Source organism: Barbus barbus (genome assembly GCF_936440315.1).
Source record: "Barbus barbus genome assembly, chromosome: 4".
Classification (NCBI taxonomy): domain Eukaryota; kingdom Metazoa; phylum Chordata; class Actinopteri; order Cypriniformes; family Cyprinidae; genus Barbus; species Barbus barbus.
This window is the reverse complement of record NC_136732.1, coordinates 23,142,536-23,169,100: the sequence shown is the minus strand read 5'-3', so window position 1 is coordinate 23,169,100 and position 26,565 is coordinate 23,142,536. Positions and strand designations below refer to the sequence as shown.

General features: G+C 36.8%; 2 protein-coding genes across 3 annotated transcripts in view; both read left to right on the top strand.

Annotated features, from left to right (window-relative positions):
- The first annotated feature begins 11,197 nt into the window (after positions 1 to 11,197).
- Positions 11,198 to 19,833, top strand: LOC306869074 (pre-mRNA-splicing factor SYF1-like). Its single transcript, XM_079415657.1, has 19 exons — positions 11,198 to 11,359; positions 11,763 to 11,911; positions 12,004 to 12,127; positions 12,257 to 12,454; positions 12,590 to 12,724; positions 13,759 to 13,923; positions 14,009 to 14,153; positions 14,235 to 14,386; positions 14,486 to 14,605; positions 14,689 to 14,820; positions 15,160 to 15,291; positions 15,383 to 15,496; positions 15,616 to 15,778; positions 15,884 to 16,074; positions 16,154 to 16,276; positions 16,361 to 16,532; positions 18,356 to 18,482; positions 18,650 to 18,759; positions 18,892 to 19,833. Exons 1-19 carry the CDS (start codon positions 11,324 to 11,326, stop codon positions 18,951 to 18,953), a joined length of 2,550 nt encoding a protein of 849 aa, XP_079271783.1. The 5' UTR covers positions 11,198 to 11,323; the 3' UTR covers positions 18,954 to 19,833.
- Positions 19,834 to 20,210: 377 nt separating this feature from the next.
- Positions 20,211 to 26,565, top strand: part of LOC306868853 (calmodulin-regulated spectrin-associated protein 3-like) — a 46,346-nt gene continuing 39,991 nt past the window's right edge. For both annotated transcript variants that reach the window (XM_079415263.1, XM_079415262.1), the window contains exon 1: positions 20,211 to 20,679. In XM_079415263.1, coding sequence (XP_079271389.1) covers positions 20,547 to 20,679 — 133 coding nt within the window. In that variant the 5' untranslated portion in view covers positions 20,211 to 20,546. The remainder of the gene's footprint in view (positions 20,680 to 26,565) is intronic.

Sequence of the window (26,565 nt, the reverse complement as noted above, 5' to 3'; positions counted from 1 at the left end):
TCACGGGTCTTTCTAAGTGATCAGCTGTGTCCTGCTGCATTAATTCTTCAGATATTAAAAGCAGGGAATGTGTCGTATCAGTTATATCCATTACTTCTGTATTCTGAATATTGCATTCGATGATGACACACACAAACCAGGATGAAGACGAGGGAGCTCACTTTGAGAGAAAAGCAAGCTATTTGGATGCTAAAAGAAAAGAGTAAGTCAGTTAGAGCTCTAGCAAAAACAAAGGGCATGGAGAAATCAAGAGTTTGGAAACCACCAACGACACCAGCAACCAACAACGACCTGATCAGCTGAGAAAACAACAGTAGTTGATGACAGACAAAAGCTGTGAAAATGAATCCTAAAAGACATGTCTGTAAAACCACCAACAACTTCCAGAAAGCTGGGGTGATGCTCTGACAATCTACTGTCCTCAGGAGACTTTGACACAGAATTACAGATTCTACACAGCAAGATGCAAACCTCTGACCAGCACCAAAAATAGAAAGGCAAGATTAGAGTTTGCAAAAAAGCACAAAGGTGAGCCAGAAGAGTTTTGGAACTGTGTTTATGGACCGATGAGACAAAGATGAACCTTTATCTAAGTGATGGGAAAGCAAAAATGTGGAGAAAAAAAGGGAACTGCAAATGATCCCAAGCATACAGTCTCATCTGTAAAGCATGGTGGAGGTGGTGTCATGGCATGGGGATGCATGGCTGCATCTGGAACAGGCCCTCTCAACTTTACTGATGACTTAATGTATGATGACAGTAGCAGAATAATTTGGAAGGGTACAAAACCATCTTGCCTACCAGTATTCAAGAAAATGCCACCAGATTCATTGGGAAGTGCTTCATATTGCATCAGAACAATGACCCAAAACACCCTGCCAGTTCAGTCAAGGAATTTATAAGGGAAAGAAATGGAAAGTCTTAGATTGCCCAAGTCAATCTCCAGATTTAAATCCGATTGAACATGAATTTCACCAGCTGAAGAGGAGAGTAAAGGCAGAAACTCCCCAAAACAAGCAACAATTGGAACTGGCTGCATTAAAGGCTGGGAAAAGCAGGATGAGACCAAGAGTCTGGTGATGTCTATGGGTTTGTGTGATTGTGCGCAAGGGATCGGCAACTAAATAATAGCGTTTAATCTTTTATATCTGCCTTATGTTCAACTGTTATGTTTTAGAGTGGGATGAACTCTAAAAGTGCTGTTCTTTTTATTTGGTAAAACATCTATGTGTTGAAACGGTAATAAAATGTGACATTCTGTAGTTTTGTCTCATATTCATATTTTAATCATATTTGCAAATGTTTTGACTCCACAGCCAACAGAGCAGTTTTGTCTTTACTTTTCCAATACTTATGGAGGGCACTATATATATATATATATATATATGAGATTTTTGTGAATTTTAAATAAAAGATCAAAATGATTAACAATGCAGGTTAATTTTCACAGCCTTCTTTGATCACATTTACCAAGGGTGCTGATATTTTTGACCATGACTGTATATTCTGTTTATGATAGATTGATATAGGTAGACCACCGTTAAAAAAAATTGAGGTCAGTATTTATTTTAAGAAATTAATACTTTTATTCAGCAAGGATGCATTAAATTGATTAACAGTGCCATTATGGCATTTATAATGTTACAAAGACAAATATAATGTTCTATTTCAAATGCTGTCAAAAAATCTATAAATCTTGAACTTTCTGTTCCTGAAATAAGGTGTCACAGTTTCTACAAAAATATTAATTAGACCAATTGTTACGTTAAAATATATTCTAATAGAAAACACTTGTTTTAAATTGTAATATTATTTCACAATATGACTGTTTTATTGTATTTTTGATCAAATAAATGCAGTCCTGGCTAAAGACATTAAACAAATCTTAATGGTTGTTTAGATATGTGCACCTCAGGGTTCCCATTCTGGCATTTTTTATTCATTTTATGTAGTCAGTTTTGTATATTTAACATTTTTTAATGTTTACTGTTTAAAACTTTACCTAGTCAAGTTGTATAACAGGGTTGAAAATAAATGCAAACAGCTCATAGTGTTTAGTATGAAGAGTTCAGATGCAAAAGCCTCAAACTGCCATCTGAAATTTTCTTCTAAAATGAGCATTTTTCTCAGGCTCTACTGTGTAGGTTCAGTAAATTCATTTTAATGGCATTGAATAGGTTCTTTTAATTGGCATTAAAGTGAAATAACTGAACATAATGCAAAATTTAGAAGAAAATTTCAGATGGCACTTAAAGGCTTTTGAATCTGAACTCTTCATACATCATATATATATATATATATATATATATATATATGAAGTAGTATAATGTGCTTTCTGAGGTTAACAATTCACATTTTGATTGAAAATTAAGCACTTTATTTCACTGTTTTTTAAAAGGTCCAGGTCTGTACTATTTGCAACTGCACTTCCTGTTACTCAACTCTTGATTGAAAAGTCACTCTTCCTGTACGTCACATTCATAATATTTAAGTCCATTGTCTGCTGATTTTCAGAAATCGATTAATCGGTTCCATAGAGTTATTAACCTAAACACAGACTGATGGTGTCAGCAGGTCTCTGCTGAGAGATTGATGTCACTGCTCAAATAATTGTCGTCTCCCATGATAAAAGATCCTGGCTGTATGATAGAGAGGATTAACTGGTTTTTATCTGGGATTAAAGAAGGTTTCCTAATGGGTGTGGGTCATATTCAAAGCTTAAGACCTTCTAAAAGCTCTCCATCCATCGCTTCAGTGTAGCGAGAAGCTCGCTCACAAGTTTGTACACAAGTACTCAACTGCAGCATGACTGAAATGCTACTTCTTGTTTTGAAGAAGTATGCACTGATATTTGTATTTGAATAAGAAGAAAATCCAGATGAAGATTGTAGAATTGGACATGACGTCTGTGGCGGACAAAATGGAGGTATTTTATACTTTTATTTTACATTTTAGATTTAATTGGACCCTAAACATTTCAAACAGTTTATTATTAGTTTATTCATATTGATCAGTATGTGCGTTTGTGCTACTACTGTCTGTTAAAAATGGTAAAAAAACTGAATCAAATGTTTTACTCTTGACTGCAGGATGAGTTGTTTTCCCTGGTTAGTAAAGCTCAGCGTGGAAGAATAGATGAACAGCGCTGTTCCTTGGGTCCAACAACACGCCAACAAGCTCATGCCTACAGCCCAGGTCAGATACTGTGTTTAAGATATGAATGAATCGTTGAAGATTCATTTACTTTCACCCTAATCTTTTAAACCATTCTCTTTATTAGTACTGTTTAGTAAGGCTAGGCAAAGTCAAAAATGTAAAGATTCACCATACTTACACTTCTGATCAATCACAGTAGTCTACATTAAGACAATTGTTTTGTATTACATGTTTTCTAAAATATTATATTTAAATATGCAAATGAGGTATTTTATTATTAAATATGCACTACTTTACATACATCAGCAGAACAGAAATCATTGGATTAAGCAAATGTTTTGTTTCATTTTGTTCGTATATAGAGTAAAAGAATATAGAGTAAAATATATATATAGAGAGTAGCAAAATGGGTGGATTTTGGATTTATCACTTAATAAATCAGAAAGGAAAAAAACAACATGTTTTTAGGATTAAAATGTTATACCAGTCAGATACATAAATGTTACATGAACAAACCCCTCTGTAAAAAACCTTTAAACCGGTGGTCGGCAACAGCTGGTTTTCACTTGCTCCATCACCGCTCCATCACGAGAACAATTCATGCCAACGACCCGTAATATAACTGCATATTTAGCAAGAATTCACATGTTAAACATATTTAACTAGCTAGATAGAAAAGGATCACTCAAATCAGAAAGAATGTGAAGGCTATGATGATATGAGCGGGAAGTTATATTTCTCAAGGAATTTATTTGTTCCTTCTGAATATTTTCAGCTGACAGCTGACTTTTGTTTTCTCAGACTTGCGTGATATAAACTTACTTGCCGACCCCTGCTTTAGAATATATATATATACAGGAGTAATGCTATAAAGTTTAGTGTATTTAAGTGCTGCTGAAGTGGAGATTTCAGGCTCAGTGGAGGAGAAAAAAACATTTTGAGAAAACGGCTTTTAAATACATGTGTTGTAATTGAAATGTACAGATGCAGATGAATAAAGTGTAATGTAACAATTAAATGTGTATTTTGGATATTTTCTTTCCACTAGTCTGAAAGAAGACACGTTGTGATAGCGAAATAGTCAAAAAAATCTCACAATTTACCAGTGCATGAATAAACAATGTGATATCTTGCCTTAAAAGTAACGTTTACATGTTCTCTGCATGTTCTGCACCAGATCCAGATGATTTTTTCCAGTTCCTGGTCAAGAGTCAAAGTCAACGATTAGACGACCAACGGGTGACACTGAACTCATTGCCAGGGATGGAGGCGTTCACCATCAAAGATCCAAAAGATGGAAATGTACTAAAGACAAACTTTGATCAGATTTGCAGCATGGTCAGCAAAGCTCATGTGAGTTTTCCAAGCAAAATAAAACACATGCTGTGAAAAAAAGATTTTTCAATGTTCTACACGAAGATTATACTTTTTTACAAGAAAATGCTACTTTATATTTTAAAATATCCGGTTTAATTCAGTGTTACTTTAGTTTCTTTGTAATTATATGTGAAATTTACTATTAATTTCTGAGTGAAAATCGAACCTAGCTTTTCTTTTCTTGTTTTTCATCTATTATCTTTTATATATATATATATATATATATATATATATATATATATATATATATATTTATATATTTATATATATATATATATATATATATATATATATATATATTTATATATTTATATATATATATAAATAAGAAAGCTTTGAGAATGAACTTTTTTACCTGTCATGTAGAGTTTCAAGAAACGCAACCCTCCAAAAATGAACCTGGGGCCTGGGGCCCAGGACTCTATGAGAAGATATAGCTTCAGTCCTCAAACTACTGCTGATACAGACACTTATAACACTCTCACAACCAGATCAGCCTCATTCAACCCTATATCAGACAAGGAAAGAATGGACTATGAAAGTTTTCAAGTGAGTATGAATGTTATATTTCCAGTAGCCTTAAGCCATACTTTTTCTCAAAACTTTCTACTAACAAGTATAAAAGCCTGTTCTTCTTGTTCTAAATCCATCAGCGTGAGCAGGACCAGCTGTTGTGTCTAGTTAGTCAAGCACAAAGTGGACGTATGGATGAACAACGCTGCTTGATTAACCCTTTATCACCTAGACATATGGATAACAGCCAGTCAGGTAAGTCTGTCATGTGTAATCATTTATCAAATAGCTACAAAGAGCTAACCAATCAGCGCAGTTTCTGTTTCTCACCCTTCAAACAGATCAAGATGTCGAGAAGTTTTTTAAACTCATTGCTAACACCCAAAATCGTCAGTTCGATGACCAGCGGGCGACACTAAACCAGCTGCCGGAGATAAAGTCACCTCATGGTATGACTTCTCAGGATTCAGATCAGCTCTTCAGCATGGTCTCCAGAATGCAGGCGAGTAAAATGTTGAGATGTTGCCTTCATCATTTACATACACGCTTGGGGTCAGTAAGTAATTAATACTTATATTCAGCAAGTATGTATTATATTGATCAAATGTGAGAGTAAACACATTTATAATGTTATAGGAGATTTCTATTTCAAATAAATGCTGTAATTTTGAATTATTCGTCAAAGAATCCTAAAAAGTGTAACCTGTGGTTTCTACAAAAAATTGCAGTATTGAACTCTTCTAAAAAATCAAGGAAACTCATTGAACTCTTCTAAAAAATCAAGGAAAATGTGATGAATAATACATTTGTGAGACTATGCACAGCTCTAACAAGGGCAAGAGCCCAAATATAGGCCAGCAAAAAAGAGGCTTATTTTAAGATGTTAATCAACATTTACTAGCGCTCTCCTGTTTCCATTATTGGTGGATGCCCAGAAATAGAAACCTGGATAGACTATCATTAATTTAAAAGCACTCTGTGATAACGATGCACTCTTGTATTATTTTCTCTTTGGCAGGGCTCAAGAATAGATGATCAGCGCTGCTCTGCTCCCAAAATCCAGCTGGGGTCTCCTGCCCCCCCAAAGAAGTCTCATTCTCAACCCATATCCCCGTCTGGATCAGGCTCACCCACTAAATCATCCGGGAGATCGGGATCATTCAGCCCTGCCTCTGAGGTGAGCAACCACACTGCACAAATCAATCCAGACAGCATCCAACTGTAGCACAGGCAATTCTGAATAAAACTTTTAAATCAATGGATATCCTTTTTATAGGTTATAAACATTATTTATAGCATAATCATACCGCTGAAAGTGACAAAGATAGATAGAAGATTTAGTGTTAACAATACACTCATATATAAGTTGAATTCACAATTTTAACGAAGAAAGATGTTCTGGGTTTTACTGCATGTGTTTGTTGTTTCACATTTTATGTTAGTTGTCTGTTAGGATAAGAATGAACCTTTTGGCTAAATCCGGTACAATGCATGAAATGGAAATATTTATGTTAAAATTTTGTATGGTCTCTTTATAAAAAATTTAAAATAAATAAAACATGTTAAGTGTGTGTCATGATGTCCGTTAAAACAGGCAGTTTTTATATTGTAACCAAACTATGTTCCTGTGAAGGTAGAATGCTGCTGAACATCAAATACAAATGAAATTTACATTGTTTTCTTTCTCTGCATCTGGTACAAAATTGTATTCATCAGGACCAGCTTTTTTCCCTGGTGCATCATGCACAGCAACGGCGAATGGATGACCAGCGGTGCTCATTTGAGCCCTTTAAAAAGACTTCCTCCGCTCCAAAGAACCCAAACGCTAGTCAAACAGGTAACCAAGTCTGCTTATTATGAATGACCTGCTCATTCTAAAAAAAGCATCACTGCAATCCTAATGTCTCACACTGTACTGGCTTGTTCCATGCAGCAGAAGATCCTGAGCAGTTTTTCAAACTGGTGGCCAACTTTCAGGGCGGACGACTGGATGACCAGCGCGTGACACTCGGCGCATTGCCAGGCATCCAGAACTCCAGCACTGGAACTAAGAGAGATAACAATAAAACATTAGCCCCTAAAATCACCCTGACCCCCGCGTCACCTGCTCCACCCAAAAAAGTTTGTTCCAGACCTTCCTCTCCCACTCTGAGCGTCAGTGAACCAGACATACTTGTCAGGCCTCCCCCCAGATCGGCCTCATTTTCCCCCGAGAGATTACTGCATGATGACCTGTCTGCGCAGGTGAGGGATTTTGTGTAGCATGCACTGCATCTATTTTTGCTTTTCATCTCTAAAAATTCAACTGAACTTGCTGATATTAATTGGAAGCACACCTTTGTTTTACAGATATCATTTCAAATTTCCATGTGCTTCCCTCCACATCAGGTAGGTACTGTAGATTACCACAAAAATTGTTTACAGAATGAAAGTCATTATAATTTCCAGACTTCCACTCTTCTAAAGTCATATGATGGCTTTTTGTGAAAAACTGATCAAAATATGTCACAATGTTTCAGCTGTTTTTGTCAGTATTATGAAATTCAGTGGGACCCAAAGCTTTCAAACTCCAAAAAGGACTGAAAATGTCACTATGAACTTTTATAGGACAAAAATTGTACTTAAATTTTTTTAAACAGCTTTAAGCAAGCGATAGAAGCTGGTCAGCCTCTAAAACAGTGTTTTCCTATTCCAGATTGCTACTTATTTATGCTTGAACATTTATGTCTACACAGTAAAATAAATCAGAAGTTGAGAAAAAGTAAAAACATGAGGCAACCAGCTTTAGGATTTTTTTTTTGAGTTTACTCAAAGTTTGACTAACTCATGCTTTGACCAAAAATACAAATTATTCAAGTGCATCAACAGAACAAAGTCTAAAGTGTATTGTTTATTTTTGGGTCTCTTTCAGACGCATGGACCAAATAACCAGCCATGTCCATTCCCTGAAATCTTCCTCACAATTGGACAACCAGGAGAGGCTATAGTCATTCCTCTCAGCCCTAGGCTTGGCAGACCGCTCTCTCTCAATGTGAACCCAGCTGGACAGCATTGCTCCAGGTCTGCGTCTCCTCACAGGTCTCCTGCCAGTCAGGGACACTCGAGACCCTCTTCTCCAAACCCAGGAGACATGGCTAGTCCAATGGGCCCATATGAGGATTACATCTCTCTGAACCAAAGAGTCCACACCACTCAGCTGCAACAGAATAAAGTACGGGACAGAGCAGAGCCGAACAAGGAGGCCAAGAAAGGAAAAGGAAAGAGTAATGGAAAGAAAGAGAAAAAAGAGGGAAGCAAAGAAAAGAGGAAATAGGACACTACGTATGTTAATATATACTGGTTTCACATCACCTGGATGAATGTCAGTATTACAAATAAGCTTGTTTACTAAATAACTAAATAAACTTGCATTTGATGATTTAATTTGAAAAAAAAAAGTTTTAACTAGCATGTTAAAATAAACTATGTTCACATTGGAAATTCACATACCATTTAGAAATGTATTCTGTGTGGTTTTATTTCATGGCTCAAGGTTTGAGTAAACTGACTGTATTATGTCTGTATTACGTGAATGAGTAAATGTAGTTTTTTTATCTGCTTTGATGGATGATCACATAGGCTTGTTGTGTTTGATAATCTTGCGAATTTAATAAATAAATAAATATGTATTTGTGTGATGCATTATATGTCTGTTTCTAAAATTATCATCATGAAACATCATTCATGTTTCATATCAAATAAATCATCATCTAATTAGGCTACTGATAATGATCTCCTGCAAATGTGCATGACTTTAAACACGTTTCCACGTGCCGTGCGGAATTTTCAGTAAACATAAACAATTGATATTTTTTTTATGTGAAACAAATTACAGTAGGCTAAGTGAGAACACCAAGACTGCGCACATAGGCTACTCTAGAACAGACTTTTCAGCAGCTGTATCTCATTAACTTAAATCACAGATGCCTACTTGTAGATCGAAGAGTGAAGAGTTTTCAGATGTAAACTGGATGACTGGAACTTGATGATGACTGATGAAGCACTTGTTCCCACATCTGAATAACCTGCTGTCATTCTGTCTGTCTTTCTCTTCTTCTGCGCTACAGTAGAATACAAGCTGTTTCAGAGCAGCTGCAGCATCTGTGTGAACTCACCTGCAGTAAATCATCCTGCTTTCTCTCACTCTGAACCCTCTAAATACCTTTACATTTACAAACAGCCCCAGATCAGAGCTCTTTAACTTGTAAAATGTTAAAAATCGTGAGCAAACCGATTTTGAAAATTTTCAAACATTTTGAAGACTTGTGATCATACAGAACATTAGAAAGACACACTCCAAAAATAATTATTTCACATTTGTTTTTATTGTTTTATTAAAATTTTTAGTATAGGCCTATTTTGCACCAGGGATCGGGTTCAGGGTTCACGTGGCTATAGCAGCATCATCGAGCGATGAGTATGCCACAAAACCATAACCCATGCTGTGTCTTTTCTTCATGATCACCGTTGCTCTGGTGACTTCTCCAAAAGCAGAGAACAGGGAGCCCAGCTCCTCACTGCCCAAGCTACACGGCATGTTTTGAACATGAAGCCTTTCTTTTGGGGAGGTTTGGAGCTGCTCTTTGGCTCTGTCTGGTGTTCCTCGTATGCCTTTAAATGGCATACGGACACTAGATAGCCATTGAGCAGCGTGCCATCCAGCTTCTTAAAAACTAATTCAGCAGCCTCGAGTGTGGCGTAATGAAACCGTAGCCTTTTGGTTCACCGTTACTGTCACACACCACTCTGCTCGACAGGATTTCCCCGAAGCGAGAGAAAGTCCTGCATAAAGCAAGGTCATTGATGTCCCTTGCTAGGCCCTTAATAATTATATTACTGATTACACTTTTTCTCAGAGTGGAGTAAGTTTCGGCCCACATGATAAGATTTGGTTTGCAAACAAGCTCAAGCAGAGCATTCAGGGCGTTTTTCCGCATATTGACGGTGTGTCAAATTAACATAACCAAACCCACGAGACAGCTTGGTTTTGCTGTCTCTGCACACCTGCACGAATTACGAAACACATGGGTCCAAATGACCGAAATGTTTTATACAACACTTGTTTGGTTACATGTGGCTGCAAATCACCCACGAACAAATAGTCATTTGACGCCATCATTCTGACTGTTTTCAAAGATTGTAGTCAAAAAGCCCTTTGGACAAAGAGAATCACTGTAGAACTCACTTGTGTGAAACTCACAATGGCTGAGTACAAATCTTAAATGTACTTATAATCGCTGTGTCGCAATTGCTGTATATGCAAAGGGAAGCCAAGTCAAAAGTAGTTCATACACTGACAGCATCTTTTTATCGGGCACTGAACGATACTCCACGTTACTCCAGGGGCAGCTGTGCAAAATATATATATATATATATATATATATATATATATATATATATATATATATATATATATATATATATTGTTGCAGCACCAACACACAAATATGGTTTGATACACACACAGGATGTGAATTACACAATATAATAACACATATAAGCATGATATAGGGGGCTTCGCAAATTACTGACAGATAAACTGCACGCTCCAGCTATTTTCAGTGTTGATGTTAATAAGAGTTTGCTACATATATTCAGTTTAACATCATTAAAGAGTGCAAATATCATTCAACTTACTGAACTGTGTGTGTATGCACTTACTGTACATTATATTCTTGTTCCGTCCATGCAATTAATGCAGGCCCCTAAACGAGCGGGGTTTATAGCATATTTAATTAAACTACACAAGTAATATTAATGGTATGACCCTTTTCAGATGTGGCCAATATTACGAATTAATATCTGCAAATACAGTTTATTAAAAATATACTTTTAAGATTTAAAGTAGGGACTACACTACAAGTACTCCTTCAAAACAATTAAGCGCACTTCTTTTTCCACAAGTGAAACTATCAACAATTTTGCTACAGTTAAGTTACTTCTCTAATAAAACATTTTTCGTTGCAAAGTCTACATAAAGCTCACTCCAGAATAATGGCTCTCTTAAATTGCCGTCCATTAAAAACGCCCTGATCCCGGAGGCTCCCCCTAGAGGAGAAGCACTGACACAACCTCGAGCCTCTGTCAGAGGCAGCGACAGCCAATAGGAATCGACTTCACTCGGAAAAGGCGGGGCTTTTGTACTCTACGTTCCCAACACGTTGGCAAAGTACTTGTTTTGTCAAGAATTACACTGACTTTTTAAAATTATTAAACGGATTTTCTCTGGCTAAGGAAAATGCCAACGCTTAGCGGAAAGGCAGACGTTTTATTCGTATGTATTTGGGTTTTTAAGTCGGTTTTGTCACATTTAATAGAGTCTTTTCCTAGCTAGCTGTGATTAGCTTGCTAACTCTGAGAGTATAAGATAGAAAAATACAAAAATAATGTTTTAGTATGTTATTCACTAACATCTGTGATTTATTACCTGTCAAACACGAACTGAAGTGTTGCTTGTATTGATTACCACTGTGTTTAATAATCGACTGAATGGATAACAGTAACGTTAGCATACATGTTTAGTAGTAAGTTACTAACTATATATGTGAAGTTAACTATTTTAATCGAGCAAATATGATTCAGCTCCAAATACTTCTAGGTCCCTAACGTGAGTTTATCTTTTTGAGCTTGCATTCATCGTTGTTCATGTAGTTAATAGAGTCATGTGCACATTGCAGGAAGATGATGATTTGCCGTATGAAGAGGAAATCATCAGGAATCCGTATTCAGTCAAGTGCTGGATGCGTTACATTGAGCACAAGCAAAATGCTCAGAAATCAGTGCTCAATATGATCTATGAAAGAGCTTTAAAAGAGCTGCCCGGCAGGTATGTGCATGCCATCTTCTTTTCTCTTATAATGAAACCCCTGTGCTTGATTTATATCAAATCAATTTGCTTTTTTCTTATGTATTTCGCAGTTACAAGTTATGGTACAACTACCTGAGAGAGAGAAGGAAACAGGTGAAAGGCAAATGTGTCACAGATCCAGCATATGAGGAGGTGAACAACTGTCATGAGAGAGCACTTGTGTTTATGCATAAGGTAAAGTTGAAGCTTCTTACATTTTTACATTTGCATAGCAGCGGTACTGTGTGACTGACATCACGTGTGATTTGACGGTTGCCCATTTATAGCAGGCTGAAGGCTATCTTTTTTTCATGGTCTCCTCAGATGCCGAGGATATGGATCGACTACTGTCAGCTCATGGTGTCTCAATGCAAAATTACACGGAGCAGACGGACATTCGATAGGGCGTTGAGAGCGCTACCCATTACCCAGCATCCTCGCATCTGGCCCCTGTATCTTCGCTTTGGCCGTAACTTGCCTCTCCCAGAAACAGCTATTCGTGTTTACCGCCGGTACTTAAAGGTAAGCGTTGGACGTTATGCTGGAAACCAAAAACACACTTGATTGTCTATTTTAGTTTTTGTGTCAAACTTTGTGCTTAAGAGGCAAATTATTAAAGCTATCTATAAACTTCCTTTTCCTCTGTCCTTTTTGTAGTTGTCACCTGAGAATGCAGAGGAATACATTGATTACCTTCGTTCAGTTGGACGTCTGGATGAAGCTGCGATCCGGCTGGCAGCTGTGGTCAATGATGAAAACTTTGTTTCGAAAGAGGGAAAGTCCAATTATCAGGTCAGAAATTCCAGGTTTTACTTTTTTTTTAATGAGTTTGTCCACCTGTACATCTGGAGTGTAAATGCACTACTATTCACAAGTTTGGGGTTGGTTACAATTTTGTATTTTTATATTTTTTGAAAGTAGTCTCTTATGCTCACCATGGATGCATTTATTTTATCAACAACAAAGTAAAAACAGAAATATTTTGAAATATTACTACAATCTAAAGTAACTGCTTTTTATATGAATATATTTCAAACATAATTTACTCCGGTGGTGGTAAAACAATCATTACTCCAGTCTTCAGTGTCACACGATCCTTCAGATATCATTCTAATATAATCTAATATTTGTGCTCAAGAAACATTTGTTATTTTCAGTGTTGAAACAGTTCTGCTTAATATTTTGATGGAAACCATGATATGTTTTTTTCAGGATTCTTTGGTGAGCAAAGTTGAAAAGAACAGCATTTGTATGAAATAAAAATATTTTGTAACTTTGTCTTCACTCATTTTTTATGAGTTTAATACTGCTTTGCTGGATATAAGTATTAATTTCTTTAAAAAAAACTGACCTCTTACTGACCCCTCACTCTTAAAACTAAAATCTTACTGAGCCCAAACTTTTGGACAGTGGTGTATTTGACACAGATTTATCTTAATTGTGGTTCCAAACTAAATGATGCATATTCAAAATGATGCAGTCTGAAATTGGTCAACATTTTATTGTATTTTTCTGGCATATTCATGCTTGAAGACAAAAATGTAGGTTGCAGATCTGGATTTGGTGGCTTAAAATAGGTCAAGAATTGTATTTTGGATTAGAAAAGATGATTATCTAATACACTAGTCATTATTATAGGAATTGTAATTGCTTGCGTCCCTAATCAATTAATTGAATTGTCGTTCTAAGACTAGTGCATCAAAGTGGCTTTATGCCACTAATGTCCATCCTATTCTCTGTCTCTATACATGTATTAATTTAGTTTCATGAAATATTCACATATTGTGCAGAATGTACATATTTTTTCTTGTAAAATGTAATTACAGCTCTGGCACGAGCTCTGTGACTTTATCTCACAAAACCCGGACAAGGTGACTTCACTGAAGGTGGGAGCGATTATCCGAGGAGGTCTCACTCGCTTTACTGACCAGCTTGGCAAACTCTGGTGTTCTCTGGCTGATTACTACATCCGCAGTGGACACTTTGAGAAGGTAAAACTACAAATATATGAAATCTAAGACTGTATACACTAACCTTGCTCATGCACAAATTGACACCATTATCTTGTTTTTCAAGGCTCGAGATGTATACGAGGAGGCCATCCTAACCGTAGTCACTGTGCGAGACTTCACCCAGGTTTTTGACAGCTTTGCGCAGTTTGAGGAGAGCATGATTGCTGCCAAGATGGAGACCACATCTGAACTGGGACAAGATGAAGAAGGTGAGAATTTTTCCTCCGAAGAACTTGTAGCAAATAATCCTTGATAATGGTCTTACAGAAATCCTGATTTCCCCACTCTAGATGACATTGACTTGGAGTTACGATTGGCCCGTTTTGAGTTGCTGATTACTAGAAGACCGCTTTTATTAAACAGCGTGCTGCTGCGTCAGAACCCTCACAATGTTCACGAGTGGCACAAGAGAGTCAAACTCTACGAGGGCCAACCACGACAGGTTGGAAAGATAACTTTCCATCTTTAAATCGATTGATATATTTGTCTCAACATAACTACCGTGTGTGATTTACACATCTTATTCTGCTGTTTCCTGTAGATCATCAACACATACACAGAAGCTGTGCAAACGATAGATCCTATAAAAGCCACAGGAAAACCTCACTCTCTCTGGGTGTCCTTCGCCAGATTCTATGAGGATAATGAACAGCTGGATGATGTACGACACTTCCTGTGTACTTGCAACTTTGTAGATAATTTGTTGGTTAAACTTATGGTTAACTATTTCACTTGAACTTCAAGGCTCGGACTATCTTTGAGAAGGCCACAAAGGTGAACTATAAACAGGTGGATGATCTTGCTGCAGTGTGGTGTGAATATGGAGAGATGGAGCTGAGACATGAGAATTATGACCAGGCTTTGCGTATACTAAGGGTAAGAGACTACATTATCACTAATGCTTTAGTGAAGCGTTGTGTTATTTTAGTGTCATTGAGGTAATATTATCATTTTTATTTATATTTAATATTTTATTCATTACATATTTATAAAGCTTTGGCAATTTTATGTTTTTAACAATTTAATTTTTTATTTATTTATTTAATGTCTATATAGTTTTTATTTATTTATTTTTTTATTGGTAATGTCTGAAGACATTTTGCAGCCCAGTTTCAAAGTTTGCTTGGTATCATAGTTTAGTGCATTTCATGCCAAAGGAAGGGATATATTGGAGATCAAACTTTTTCCAGGTGTTGACAGTCCTTTTCTTTTCAGAAAGCAACAGCGATTCCAGCAAGAAAGGCAGAGTATTTTGATTCATCAGAACCAGTGCAGAATCGAGTATATAAGTCCCTGAAAGTGTGGTCCATGCTTGCAGACTTGGAAGAGAGTCTTGGCACATTCCAGGTATGCTGCTTTGTCGTTTCCTTTTCACTGAAGGGGAATGTATGTATGTTCTTGCTGTTTTGTATGTTAATGTAACTGTTGCTTTTGTCAGTCCACAAAGGCAGTGTATGATCGCATCATTGATCTCCGGATCGCCACTCCTCAGATCATCATTAACTATGCCATGTTTCTTGAAGAACACAACTACTTTGAGGATAGTTTCAAGGTAAGGAAATTTAACGTTCCCTTCTGGCTTTTTTTCATTATTGTTTTGTTTGTTTTTGGTGAATTTACTTTTTTGTTTTAACAAATCTATTTATAAATAAATCTGGATTTTGAATGAAGGCATATGAGCGTGGCATTGCCCTCTTTAAGTGGCCTAATGTCCATGACATCTGGAACACGTACCTCACCAAGTTCATCGACCGTTATGGAGGCAAAAAGCTGGAGAGAGCACGAGATCTGTTTGAGCAAGCGCTGGATGGGTGTCCTGCTAAATATGCCAAAAGTAATAATGCAGAAAACACAAAATTATATGATTAATTGCATTCATTTAAGATTAAGAGTAAATGCCTGGAACACAGGTCCTGATTTAATTTGTTTTGTTTAACAGCTATCTACTTGCTGTATGCTAAGCTGGAAGAGGAGTATGGTCTGGCACGGCATGCCATGGCTGTGTATGAGAGAGCCACTGCAGCTGTAGAACCAGAGGAACGCCATCAAATGTTCAACATCTACATCAAGCGGGCAGCAGAGATTTATGGAGTCACTCACACAAGAGCCATCTATCAGAAAGCCATTGAGGTAAACAACTTAGCTGTCACTCATTTAAAAATATCAGGGAGTATAATGTACTATAATGAGCTTGTTTGATTTGGTGCAGGTACTGCCAGATGAGCATGCCAGAGACATGTGTCTGCGCTTCTCTGACATGGAGAGCAAACTTGGGGAGATTGACAGAGCGAGAGCCATCTACTCGTACTGTTCTCAGATCTGTGATCCGAGGGTAAATCTTACTGTACCGGCCTATATTAATTTGCTCATATTGTGAGTGTCTTGTATTTTGACTGACTTAGCATCTCTTGATCAGGTGACCGCTCATTTCTGGCAAACGTGGAAGGAGTTTGAGATACGCCACGGTAATGAGGACACAATCCGTGAGATGCTGCGGATTAAACGCAGTGTGCAGGCCACATACAACACACAAGTCAACTTCATGTCCTCTCAGATGCTCAAGGCAACCACCAATGCTACTGGAACAAGTACGTTTCATTTATTAAAGCCAGAGGTGTAAACTTTACTCAAGTAAAGATACTCAGTGAAAATGTTACTCAATTAATAGTACAAGTATCTGGCCAAAAACATACTTGAGTAAAAGTACTATTTTAAAGTTCTACTTTAAATTGTACGCAAGTATTAAAAAAGTAGAAGTACTTTTTTTTTCTGACAGAAATATGGAAGTTTGGTTAAAGGGAGAAAACGAAACAAAGTGCAATGGCACAGGTCAAACACATATCTAGTACAGTGATAACAATTAAAATTCAGCACAGCAGAACACACACACAATTGCAGGGAAAGGGATTAAAAGGAAACTTCATCCTTTCCACCCTCATGCCATCCCATATAAATGAATGAATGAATGATGCGTTTATATAGCTCTTTATTGTGAATTGCTGTACACCCAAAGCGCTTTACAATCATGTGGGGGGTCTCTACTCAAACACCACCAGTGCGCAGCATCCACCTGGATGATGCGACGGCAGCCACAGTACTCACCACACACCAGCCACATACATATATATTATATCATAAATCATCTAAACTAAATAATCTCTCTTCTTATAAGACAAGTATGGGACGTCCAAAAATGACACTTCAAAAACTATACAAAGTGAATATGACAGTAACTCATACAACGCCTGTTAATGAAACAATATTTTAAACTTGACCATCGTGTTCGCTTTGTGTGGTTCTGAAGTGGTCCTGTCCCCTTGCATCACACAGACTAAAAATCTTTGCTTGTGTTCATCTGAAGAAACAACGTCATCTGGTCGACATGAGAATCTTAATTTTTGGGTGAACTATCACTTTTAATAACAATGTGATGCAGAGGTTAGAAACATATTCCAGACAGAATGCAAGAATGGTCTGAATTAATGAGGAGAGTCATAGAATAAAACATACAACATTAACGTTTTGAAAGGCCACTTTTTTGTGTGTTGTCTGCGTCACTGTCTAAAAGCATAATTAATCTTTTAATTGTTTATTTGGGGCATTTTTATTTGGGCTTTTTCTCAGAAAATATTGCTACAATTATTAGTGACTAATTATATGAATTAATGAGAAAATAATGTAATTATTAAGATTAAAAAAATATATTAATTGAAAGTCCAAATTCCTACTCAATGTGTCACATAATGACATTATTAAAACAACTTATCCACTACCTGGTAAGAACATCACAACAATTTTCCAAAGTTTTATTTTTATTTTTATTTTTTTGCATTAAATAGCCTGTTTTTCTCCAGCGATAAATCACAGTGTGTAAGAATAGTGTGCATATGGGTATATATAAATAAATAAAAACAGCTGATTGATTCATCAACAATAATGACTGGAGCAGTTGATAATGTTGAGTAAAACTAAGAAGAATAAAAACATAGTTTTTATTCATTGAAATTAGTGTAAAATAAAATATTAATGATAAAACAAACAAAAAAATTAATGTAAATTAAAATTATATTAATATTATTATAAATATTCAACTGATATATTTAAGTTAAAGTACTAAAATGAAAATTAAAGCTGTACAGAGAAAAAAATAAAGACAAAAGCACATAAAATTACAAAAATGTAATAAAATTTATACTAAAATTATACTAAAACTGGGCTGGAGAATGTGCAGAATCTGGTATTTTCTAGATTGACAAACGACAATATATATTTGGATGTAAAATATATTCTCCTACCACAGGTGAGAATGGTAAGCAAATAGGTGCTAGATTAATCCACAAATTGAGGTTATATAATAGCATAAAAATTCTTCCTTGTATGGTTAAACAGTTTTTAATTGCTTGTGTTTTAGTGTCAGATCTTGTTCCTGGGCAGAGCGGAGTGGATGACATGAAGCTGCTGGAGCAGAAGGCTCAACAGCTCGCTGCAGAGGCTGAACAGGACAAACCCAAACCTAAAGACAAGATCCTTTTCGTCAGGTATGCACTGTGCCCTAGTCTGAGGCAGGCCACACAGATCAATCAGAGCATACAGGCGGGGTGAACATTAAGCCGGCTCAAAGGCTTATTTAAAGGTTCTGCCCTTGTTGAAAATTAAGTTTCGATTGTGCTGTTTACATCACTTGACTTTTGTTTGGTTTGTACAGGAGTGACACCTCTCGCAGTGAACTCGCTGAACTGGCCAAACAAGCTAATCCAGATGAGATTGACATTGATGATGATGAAGATGAGGATGCAGAGGATGGGGAACCAGATGGTTAGTTCAGATGGGGCATGATTGTTTTGTTTTTTTGTGTTTTTCCTTCCGCAGCACTTTGATTTTCAGTGGTGTGTCTTAGAATAGCTGCTTAACTTTGGTAGTTTGATCATTTGCATTGTTTCATTGCAGAGGTGCAATTGGAGCAGAAGTCTGTCCCTACTGCTGTCTTCGGAGGACTAAAGGATGACTGAATTTTCTGCAGTTTTACAGATGATTGCAAAACACCTGGATTCAGTAACCAAGACACAGAGAAATGAATAGCAACATGCTGATGTGAATTCATGTAAAAGGCTTATTGCACTGTAGCAATACCAAACCAGACCGCATGGTGTCACTCTTTGCAGCATTTACATGCTTTCAGTTTTTTCATCATGACATTGGGCAGATAAAATGTTAAAGTGCTTGAACTATTGTTAACCCCTCTCTACTGTATATTAAAAGAACAATCAACATGCTTGACATTTACAGATCATTTATTATCAGATTGCAAAACTGTAAACTCTCTGAAGGGACTGGACATAATTGCATGGACACATGGGTGGAGCTTTTCAGATGCTTGCTTGTGCAAACATCTGAATGCTGTGGTTTGAGGAATATGCCAGTTTAAAAAAAAGAAAACAGCGTATTTGGTCAGTGATGTCACTGTAAACTTTCATTATACATGCTACTTCAACTGAAAGTTTATTCTGTCTGTAGTGTGATGTGGAGTTATTTTTGAAGTTTTCCAGTCTGTGTTTATAAAAATAAGCATAATTGGGTTATTTTATTTTATTTGCAGTACACGTTGAATGCTGTTTACACTACCAACGAAAAAGGAAAAACAAAGAATGAAGAAAAACAAATGCCATGTTCCTCCCTAATTAGATTAAAATAGTTCTCTGAGTTAATCTTCTTACAAAGTTACAGCAGTGGTCTCTTTAACATCATGTGACCTGGACCTCCACTGAATTATGTCCTCTGTTAGGTTTGAGCTGTGCTTATGAATCTTTTCTTGGGTGAAAAATCCTTACTGCATAAGTGCTTACATTGTTTTGGTAATAAACCAGGGACTATCAAACCCTTTTAATGCCTAAATATCAAATCATTTTATGAAATATCCACAACATTATGCTGGTCTGCGTGTGAGGCGAAATAGTAGGCTATAACTTTGAAACAAAATATACCCTTTTCTCAAACACGTATAGAAATACAAAAAATTATTGACATAATTTTTTTAATTGCTGACACTATACTCAGTTTAGCATTGTAACGCCGTGACGATTATATGTATTACGCTGTTCATAATGACTAATATTTCCCTTTCGCACCCTTCTGGACAAGCTCTACCTGTCCTGCACCTGCTTCCATGAGTTAAAGCGCCTTCCTACCTGCTGCTCGAGTTCACATCCGTAGCCCCGCCCCTTGTGTCCTAAACTCTGGAAGCTGATTGGATGCCCGGCGGGATGATTGACAGGCGTATGGAGTACCTGGAAATCAGACGCTTGCGGAGCGAATCAGCCAGAGAGATGTGGACTCTGAAGCGGCGTCGAAAATAGTGAAACATCCCCGGGAATATCGCTGCATTTGTCGTTCCGATAGACTAAAACATACCTATACGTATGAAAAGAAGACCTAGAGAGGATTAAATTGTAAATTCCATTATTTTTCTCCGCAACGCAACCCTTAAATATCGGCCTTTCGCAGTCCCAATGCTGTGGTCGCGTGAAAGCAGAGGATGACTGTTTGATTTTGTTTCATTGCTCACCGCATCGCCTTCCTCTCTTTTTTTCTGTTTTGGACCTGCTATGGTGGACTCGAATGCAATGAGGAAGACTTTTGTGGTCCCGGATATAAAGCCATTGGACCAGTATGATTTGACCAGAGCTAAAATCTGCGCCAGTGTTGGGTGGCTTCTGGCGAAATCTTACGGCAATGCAGGTAAATACAGCGGCTGTGTGTCAAACCCTAGTGAGCTGCATACCTAGATTGCATGTATTTTTCTTCTGAGTCAGTTTAACATGTGGGCAGCATCATAATCCAGCATTTGCTCATTGTTCAGTGACTGCGTAGGAAAGCATGTGTGAAGGTGAACAGCGTGTAAACTCAGCGTTTTTCACAACACAAAGACCATATGAGAGGTGGAAAGCAGCTGCTGGTTGTGATCCAGCAGTGTCTTGCTACGATATACATTCAGTCTGGCTCTTGAATTAATGCTTTAATGAATTGATAGTCTGATGCAAGGTCTAAAAGTGTGCTTTCCACCCTTCTGGCACTGATAATACATGAATAATATGATAAAATGTTTGTATGTAAAATGCTACAACAGTTTTATGAGGACATATCAGTCAGATTCGTATAATTATAAAAAATAACTATATGTAATTTTAAAATAAACAAAATTCTTAAATAAAACAAACTATGCCTAAATATGAGAGAAGATCAAATGTGTCCTTGTTTGCCTGTGATCATTTTCCCTGCTGGATTAATCCTTGCAGTAGACACGTTGTTGTCTGGGAATTAAGATATGATGGGAAGAAATGTAGTAGTTTTAGCTGAATATGAATATATGTGTTTTGTGATGAAAGCACCTATGTGTCATGAGGCGTGCACACACCCACTATCACCAACCCTTTTGTTAATACACCCACAAGAGCACTTGGAAAGATGCAGGAGGTCTTGGTTTCTGACAGAGCAGGAGGTTGATAATCACTAAAATGCTTTGTATGTTTAATTAGAAGATGCTAAAAATGATGCTTTACGTGCATGGATGACGTCAAGCAGTGACAGCAGTGTCCTACAGTGTGAGGGCATCACTTCCACAGCTGCTTATTATATTAAAATATTTGTTTTGTATTAAAATACAAGTACAATTTCAAGTGAAAATAGCCAATAATAAAATATGCACTAATTTAAATAAATTTCCAGAACAGAAATCTGAACATTGAATAACGCCAGGTTCAGAATTCATATATTGAATATATTGAACAAGGCTTTTTCTTTAGTTGGTCACTTAAAAAAATCCTGGCAATAATAATAAAAAAAATAATAAATGATAAAATTTCACAACGCTTTTATTTAAAAAAATAAATAAAAATGTGAAGTTTGGTGTGTTTAGGTGCTGCTGAAGTGGAGATAATAATCACTTAAATGTGTATATTTTGGATGTTTTCTCTCCACTAGTCAGAATGAAGACAGAAATGGACCGAAATCTTAAAATTGACCAGTGCATGAAAAACAAAACAAAACAATGGTTTTGCCTGTAGTTATCTTTCCATTAAAAGAAATGGTTCCAGACACAGTCCCTGTGTCTAAAATATGCGTTTTCATTTATAACATTCAAATTCATTCAAAAAATGTCAGTGTCATTTGTCAACTCAATTTATTTCCCACTGAGACCATGCAGCCTTACATACTCTGTTGCCCTTTTTCTCTTTTGCACTTGTAGTTAACATTATTGTAGTACAGTATTGGTTATTGGATTTTAAAACCAGCATGAGAATAATTTTTTCAATAGGTCTAGCTGATGTATCACTCAGTCTATTTGCACAATGTATAATCTCAGTGTTCCCTTCACAGGGAAAGGTGAGGTGTTTCTGTGCTCACGAACAGTTCACTGGCTTGCGAATTGAAACTCACAAGTAAAAGATTTGTTTTTCTTTCTGGGTGCAGCAGACGGGGTAGTGAGTGTGTTCTTGGGTTGTTTTTAAAAAGCCCCATTGTGTTCACTTAATGAACCTCTGTTAATTCCGATTGTAAGTCTGCATTCCTGTACTTGCTTTAGTTCTTGAGCTCGTTTAGAGTCGACGTGAGCAAGCACACAAACTGCAGACCTAGATTTAACGGTTCTACTTACTCATAAGGTTTAACTCCGAAACGGGTGGAGAATTAGAACATAATTAAAGATGTTTTGTGTTTGCATGAGTAATGTAATCTTTAATCTGCCGTCTGTAATTTTCGAGTTTCGGTTATGCAGTGGCGTGACCTCAATGTATTCTAAGGTTCTTCTAGAGCAGGGGTGTCAAACTCAGTTCCTGGAGGGCCGCAGCCCTGCAGAGTTTAGTTCCAACCCTGCTCCAACTCACATACCATGTACTTTTCAAATAAGCTTTAATGACTTGATTAGCTGGATCAGGTGTGTTTAATTAGGGCTGCATCTAAACTGTGCAGGGCTGTGGCCCTCCAGGAACCGAGTTTGATACCCCTGATCTAGTAACATCAAGTTTATTGCATCAAGGGAAGTCAAAAATAACCAATATATTATAGGCCCTAAATAACAGAACATAAGCTAGAGCTATGCTGTTGCTTTTCTGATAAGATATTTGTCAGATTATTTTTTTTGGCATAGAATGTATAGCTTGGTGCAAAAATGACAAACGAGGTGAGAAAATAAACGTTTTACTAAATTATTGATAAAAGTTCAATGTAATTAAAAAGTATTAGCCTATTTTATCTAATATTTGTGTGAAATGTGTATTTTTGCGCCTACAATACAAAAATAGCATTAAAATCGTGAGTGAAACGACATTACCCATGATTCTGCAGAGAAATCTGCACCAATCAGAAAATTGCGTCAAGCGAATTGCACCAAAACAACACTTTAGCGGTCACCCACTCCCATGAAGCACTGTGCATGCTTGCAATAAATGTAAAATACATTTCTGTTTCTGTATGGTGTATATAGATAACATCTTTATATCAATAGTTTTGTATTTCTACGCTGTTTTTGATTTTATTGAAATCGCAGTGCTTTGTAGTTCTTCCCTCATTAATCTAAGTACACAGTCTTGTCCCTTTATCTTTTTGGCAGATTTTCAAATACATTTTGCCTATTTTGGCTTCAAATCATAGTTTGTAAGGTTGTGATGCACCTTGTAACTGGTTGGTTTGGTTTATGACTTATAACTCCTTAATTTTTTAAAAATCTCTATGAGAAAAATACTTGCCTAAACAAGGCTGCTGAAAAAAGGGGTGGGCGCTATGCACTCAATTGGAATCACTTGTAAGTCTTCTGTGTGTAGTGTTGTTTGTATGGTGTGTGGAGTTCCTGCCTATGTAGAATCTTCCATCTATTTAACTTATGAGATTACATGATGGTCATGATGCTGTCTTACTAGGCAGCTGCCTATGAAAGAAGCAAACAATGAGGCAGCTCTCTAGTTTTTGTGCAGAGCTAAAAACTGAGCACCTTAAACTGGACAGACATTTAAGGTTCTAGATTTGCTCACACATCTGCCCTGAGTGTGAGAAACTGACATCTCCGTAATTCACCTGGTTGACGTGTAATTAAGATGTGAACGCCAGTGTGTGGCACTTCTGTTTGTATTCACTCCCTGCATCAATAGCAGACCTGCTCGACCACACCCTCTGGTCAAAGTCACCCGGTCTGGCACACAGAGTCGAGCCGGAGAGAAATCTCACCAGATTAAAGAGGCTTGGCAGGAGTGATGGCTGTATTTCAGCGTTGAGATGTGTGTGTGACTTTAGAGCTCTGATCCAGCGCTGCACTTGTTTCCCTGCTTGAACCCGATGGCATCGTCGCTTTTCCCTGAGAGATGTAGCCCTCATATTTATACCAGAGGCCTGGCCCTATGCTGAGCTGGAACCCACGCTTTTAAGGCATACTATACTGCTAATTGCTACCTGTGTTATCAGCAAGGGGTCTGTGCGAGTGAGTTTTTTGGCTTCATTCTGGATGAACTCGGCTGAATAAAGATTTAGTCCTACATGCAGGAGCTTTGAGTTCAATTACAACCTGAATGCAGATGATGAGATTCAGCTGAGGCAAGCGTGACTATAACTGTAGCTTTTACTCTGGGATTAAGGATTTTTCAAAACCCCTGACATAGTAAACTTTGTTGCGAGTATTTGTTATGAATGTGAATTATAACTAAAAAATAGCCAGAAATTCACCATGCCTTTAAAAAAAGAAAAATCAAGAAAAAAACATTAAAAAGAAGCCTGTACACTCTAATTACGAAAAAAAACACTACTTAAAGGAAAAAGTAGCAAACGTTCTCAATGCATGGTAAGAAAGATCACACGTGACTGAAATGTTTGTCTTTTTTCATTAAGGTAGTGTTTTTTTTTATTTTTTTTATCTTGCATTCAATAGGCCTCATTCATGAAACGCGAGCAGAATGATTTTTTGTGTAAATAGTTCGTAAAGCTGTTCCCTACCAGGTGTAAATGGTGTGTAAAATGTTCTGTGTTCTTTCTGGCAAACTGATGACACTGAATTTGGATGCACTGCCATTATAATATTTTACAAGTTCGTTTGCTTAGTTTTATTTATTTATTTTTTGTAGCTCAAATAATTTTTTGAGAGTTGATGTACTGTTTAGCTCCAGTTTAGCTTTGGGTAGAAGACAGCACTTGTCACTGTCACTTCTTAGCCAGCCGTCCAATCAATGGAGGAGAGGAGGGAAAAATACCACACCGACCAATCATCCTACTTGTACAACTACTTAACAATAATAGAGTTAATATTACTGGTTTCTGCATTTTTATATTCAGTAATATCCTTCAAAATTAGATACTAGTAATACGTTACTGCCGTGGATATTCCACTTCATAGCAACCAAATCGACAGCTGGAAATTTTTTTTTTTTTTTTTTTTTTTTTTAAGACTATGGGAAAAACTGTGCCACCAAAGCGTTTTCAACTTGAGAAAGTAGACCAGAATATTCCACTGCTTTCCTGGACACGAAATTAGTGTAGCTGTAGTCATAGGCGGGGATTATGCTAATTGTGCACGAACGTGCACAAGCGCCCTATTTCCGAATGATTGGAATTCATTAACAAATGCATGTTTACTATAAAATCGGACAAAAAGACTAAAAATGCTGTATTTATGTCAGGCCAGTTGTTGTCACTTTGTAAAGAAACACTGCACACATAACTATAAACTGAACACGCAATGTGTGAATTTTCACAAATTCAGGTTTTTTGTAGTTTACACAGACACAAAAACTTGCACTTTGAAACCCGTTTTCAAAAGTTTTCTGGCCCTCAACACCATTATGTAAATTATTGATCAAAACACTTAAAGTTTTCCGTTTTTAGTTGAAAATGGTGTCTTGTAAATGCCCCCTTAGCATGTGTGGGCTTCTTTTTATTTTTATTTTTGTCAACATGAATTATAATTCAAATTATGTACAGTCATGGCCAAAAATATTGGCACCTTTGGTAAATATGATCAAAGAAGGCTGTGGAAATTAATCTGCATTGTTAAACCCTTTTATCTTTTATTTAAAACATTCACAAAAATCTAACCTTTCATTGGAAAATAAGAATTTAAAATGGGGGGGAAATATCATTATAAAATAAATGTTTTTCTCTAATACACATTGCACACAATTAACGGCACCCTTTTATTCAGTACTTTTTGAAACCTCCATTTGCCAAAATAACAGCTCTGAGTTTTCTCCTATAATGCCTGATGAGATTAGAGAACACCTGACAAGAGATCAGAGACCATTCCTTCATCCAGAATCACTCCAGACCCTTCAGATTCACAGCTCCATGACGGTGCTTCTTCTCTTCAGTTCACCTCACTCATTTTCTACAGGGTTCAGATCAGAGGACTGGAATGGCCAGCAGAAGCTTGGTTTTCTGCTCAGTGACCCATTTTTGTGTTGTTTTTGAGGTTTGTGTTTGGATTATTGTCCGGTTGGAAGATCCAAACATGGCCCATTATAAGATTTCTAACAGAGTCAATCACTTGTTGATTTTTTATCTGTTGGTATTTGATAGAATTCATGATGCCATGTGTCTAAACAAGATGTCCAGAAATATAGGCCCACAACATCAAAAATACAGCAGTAT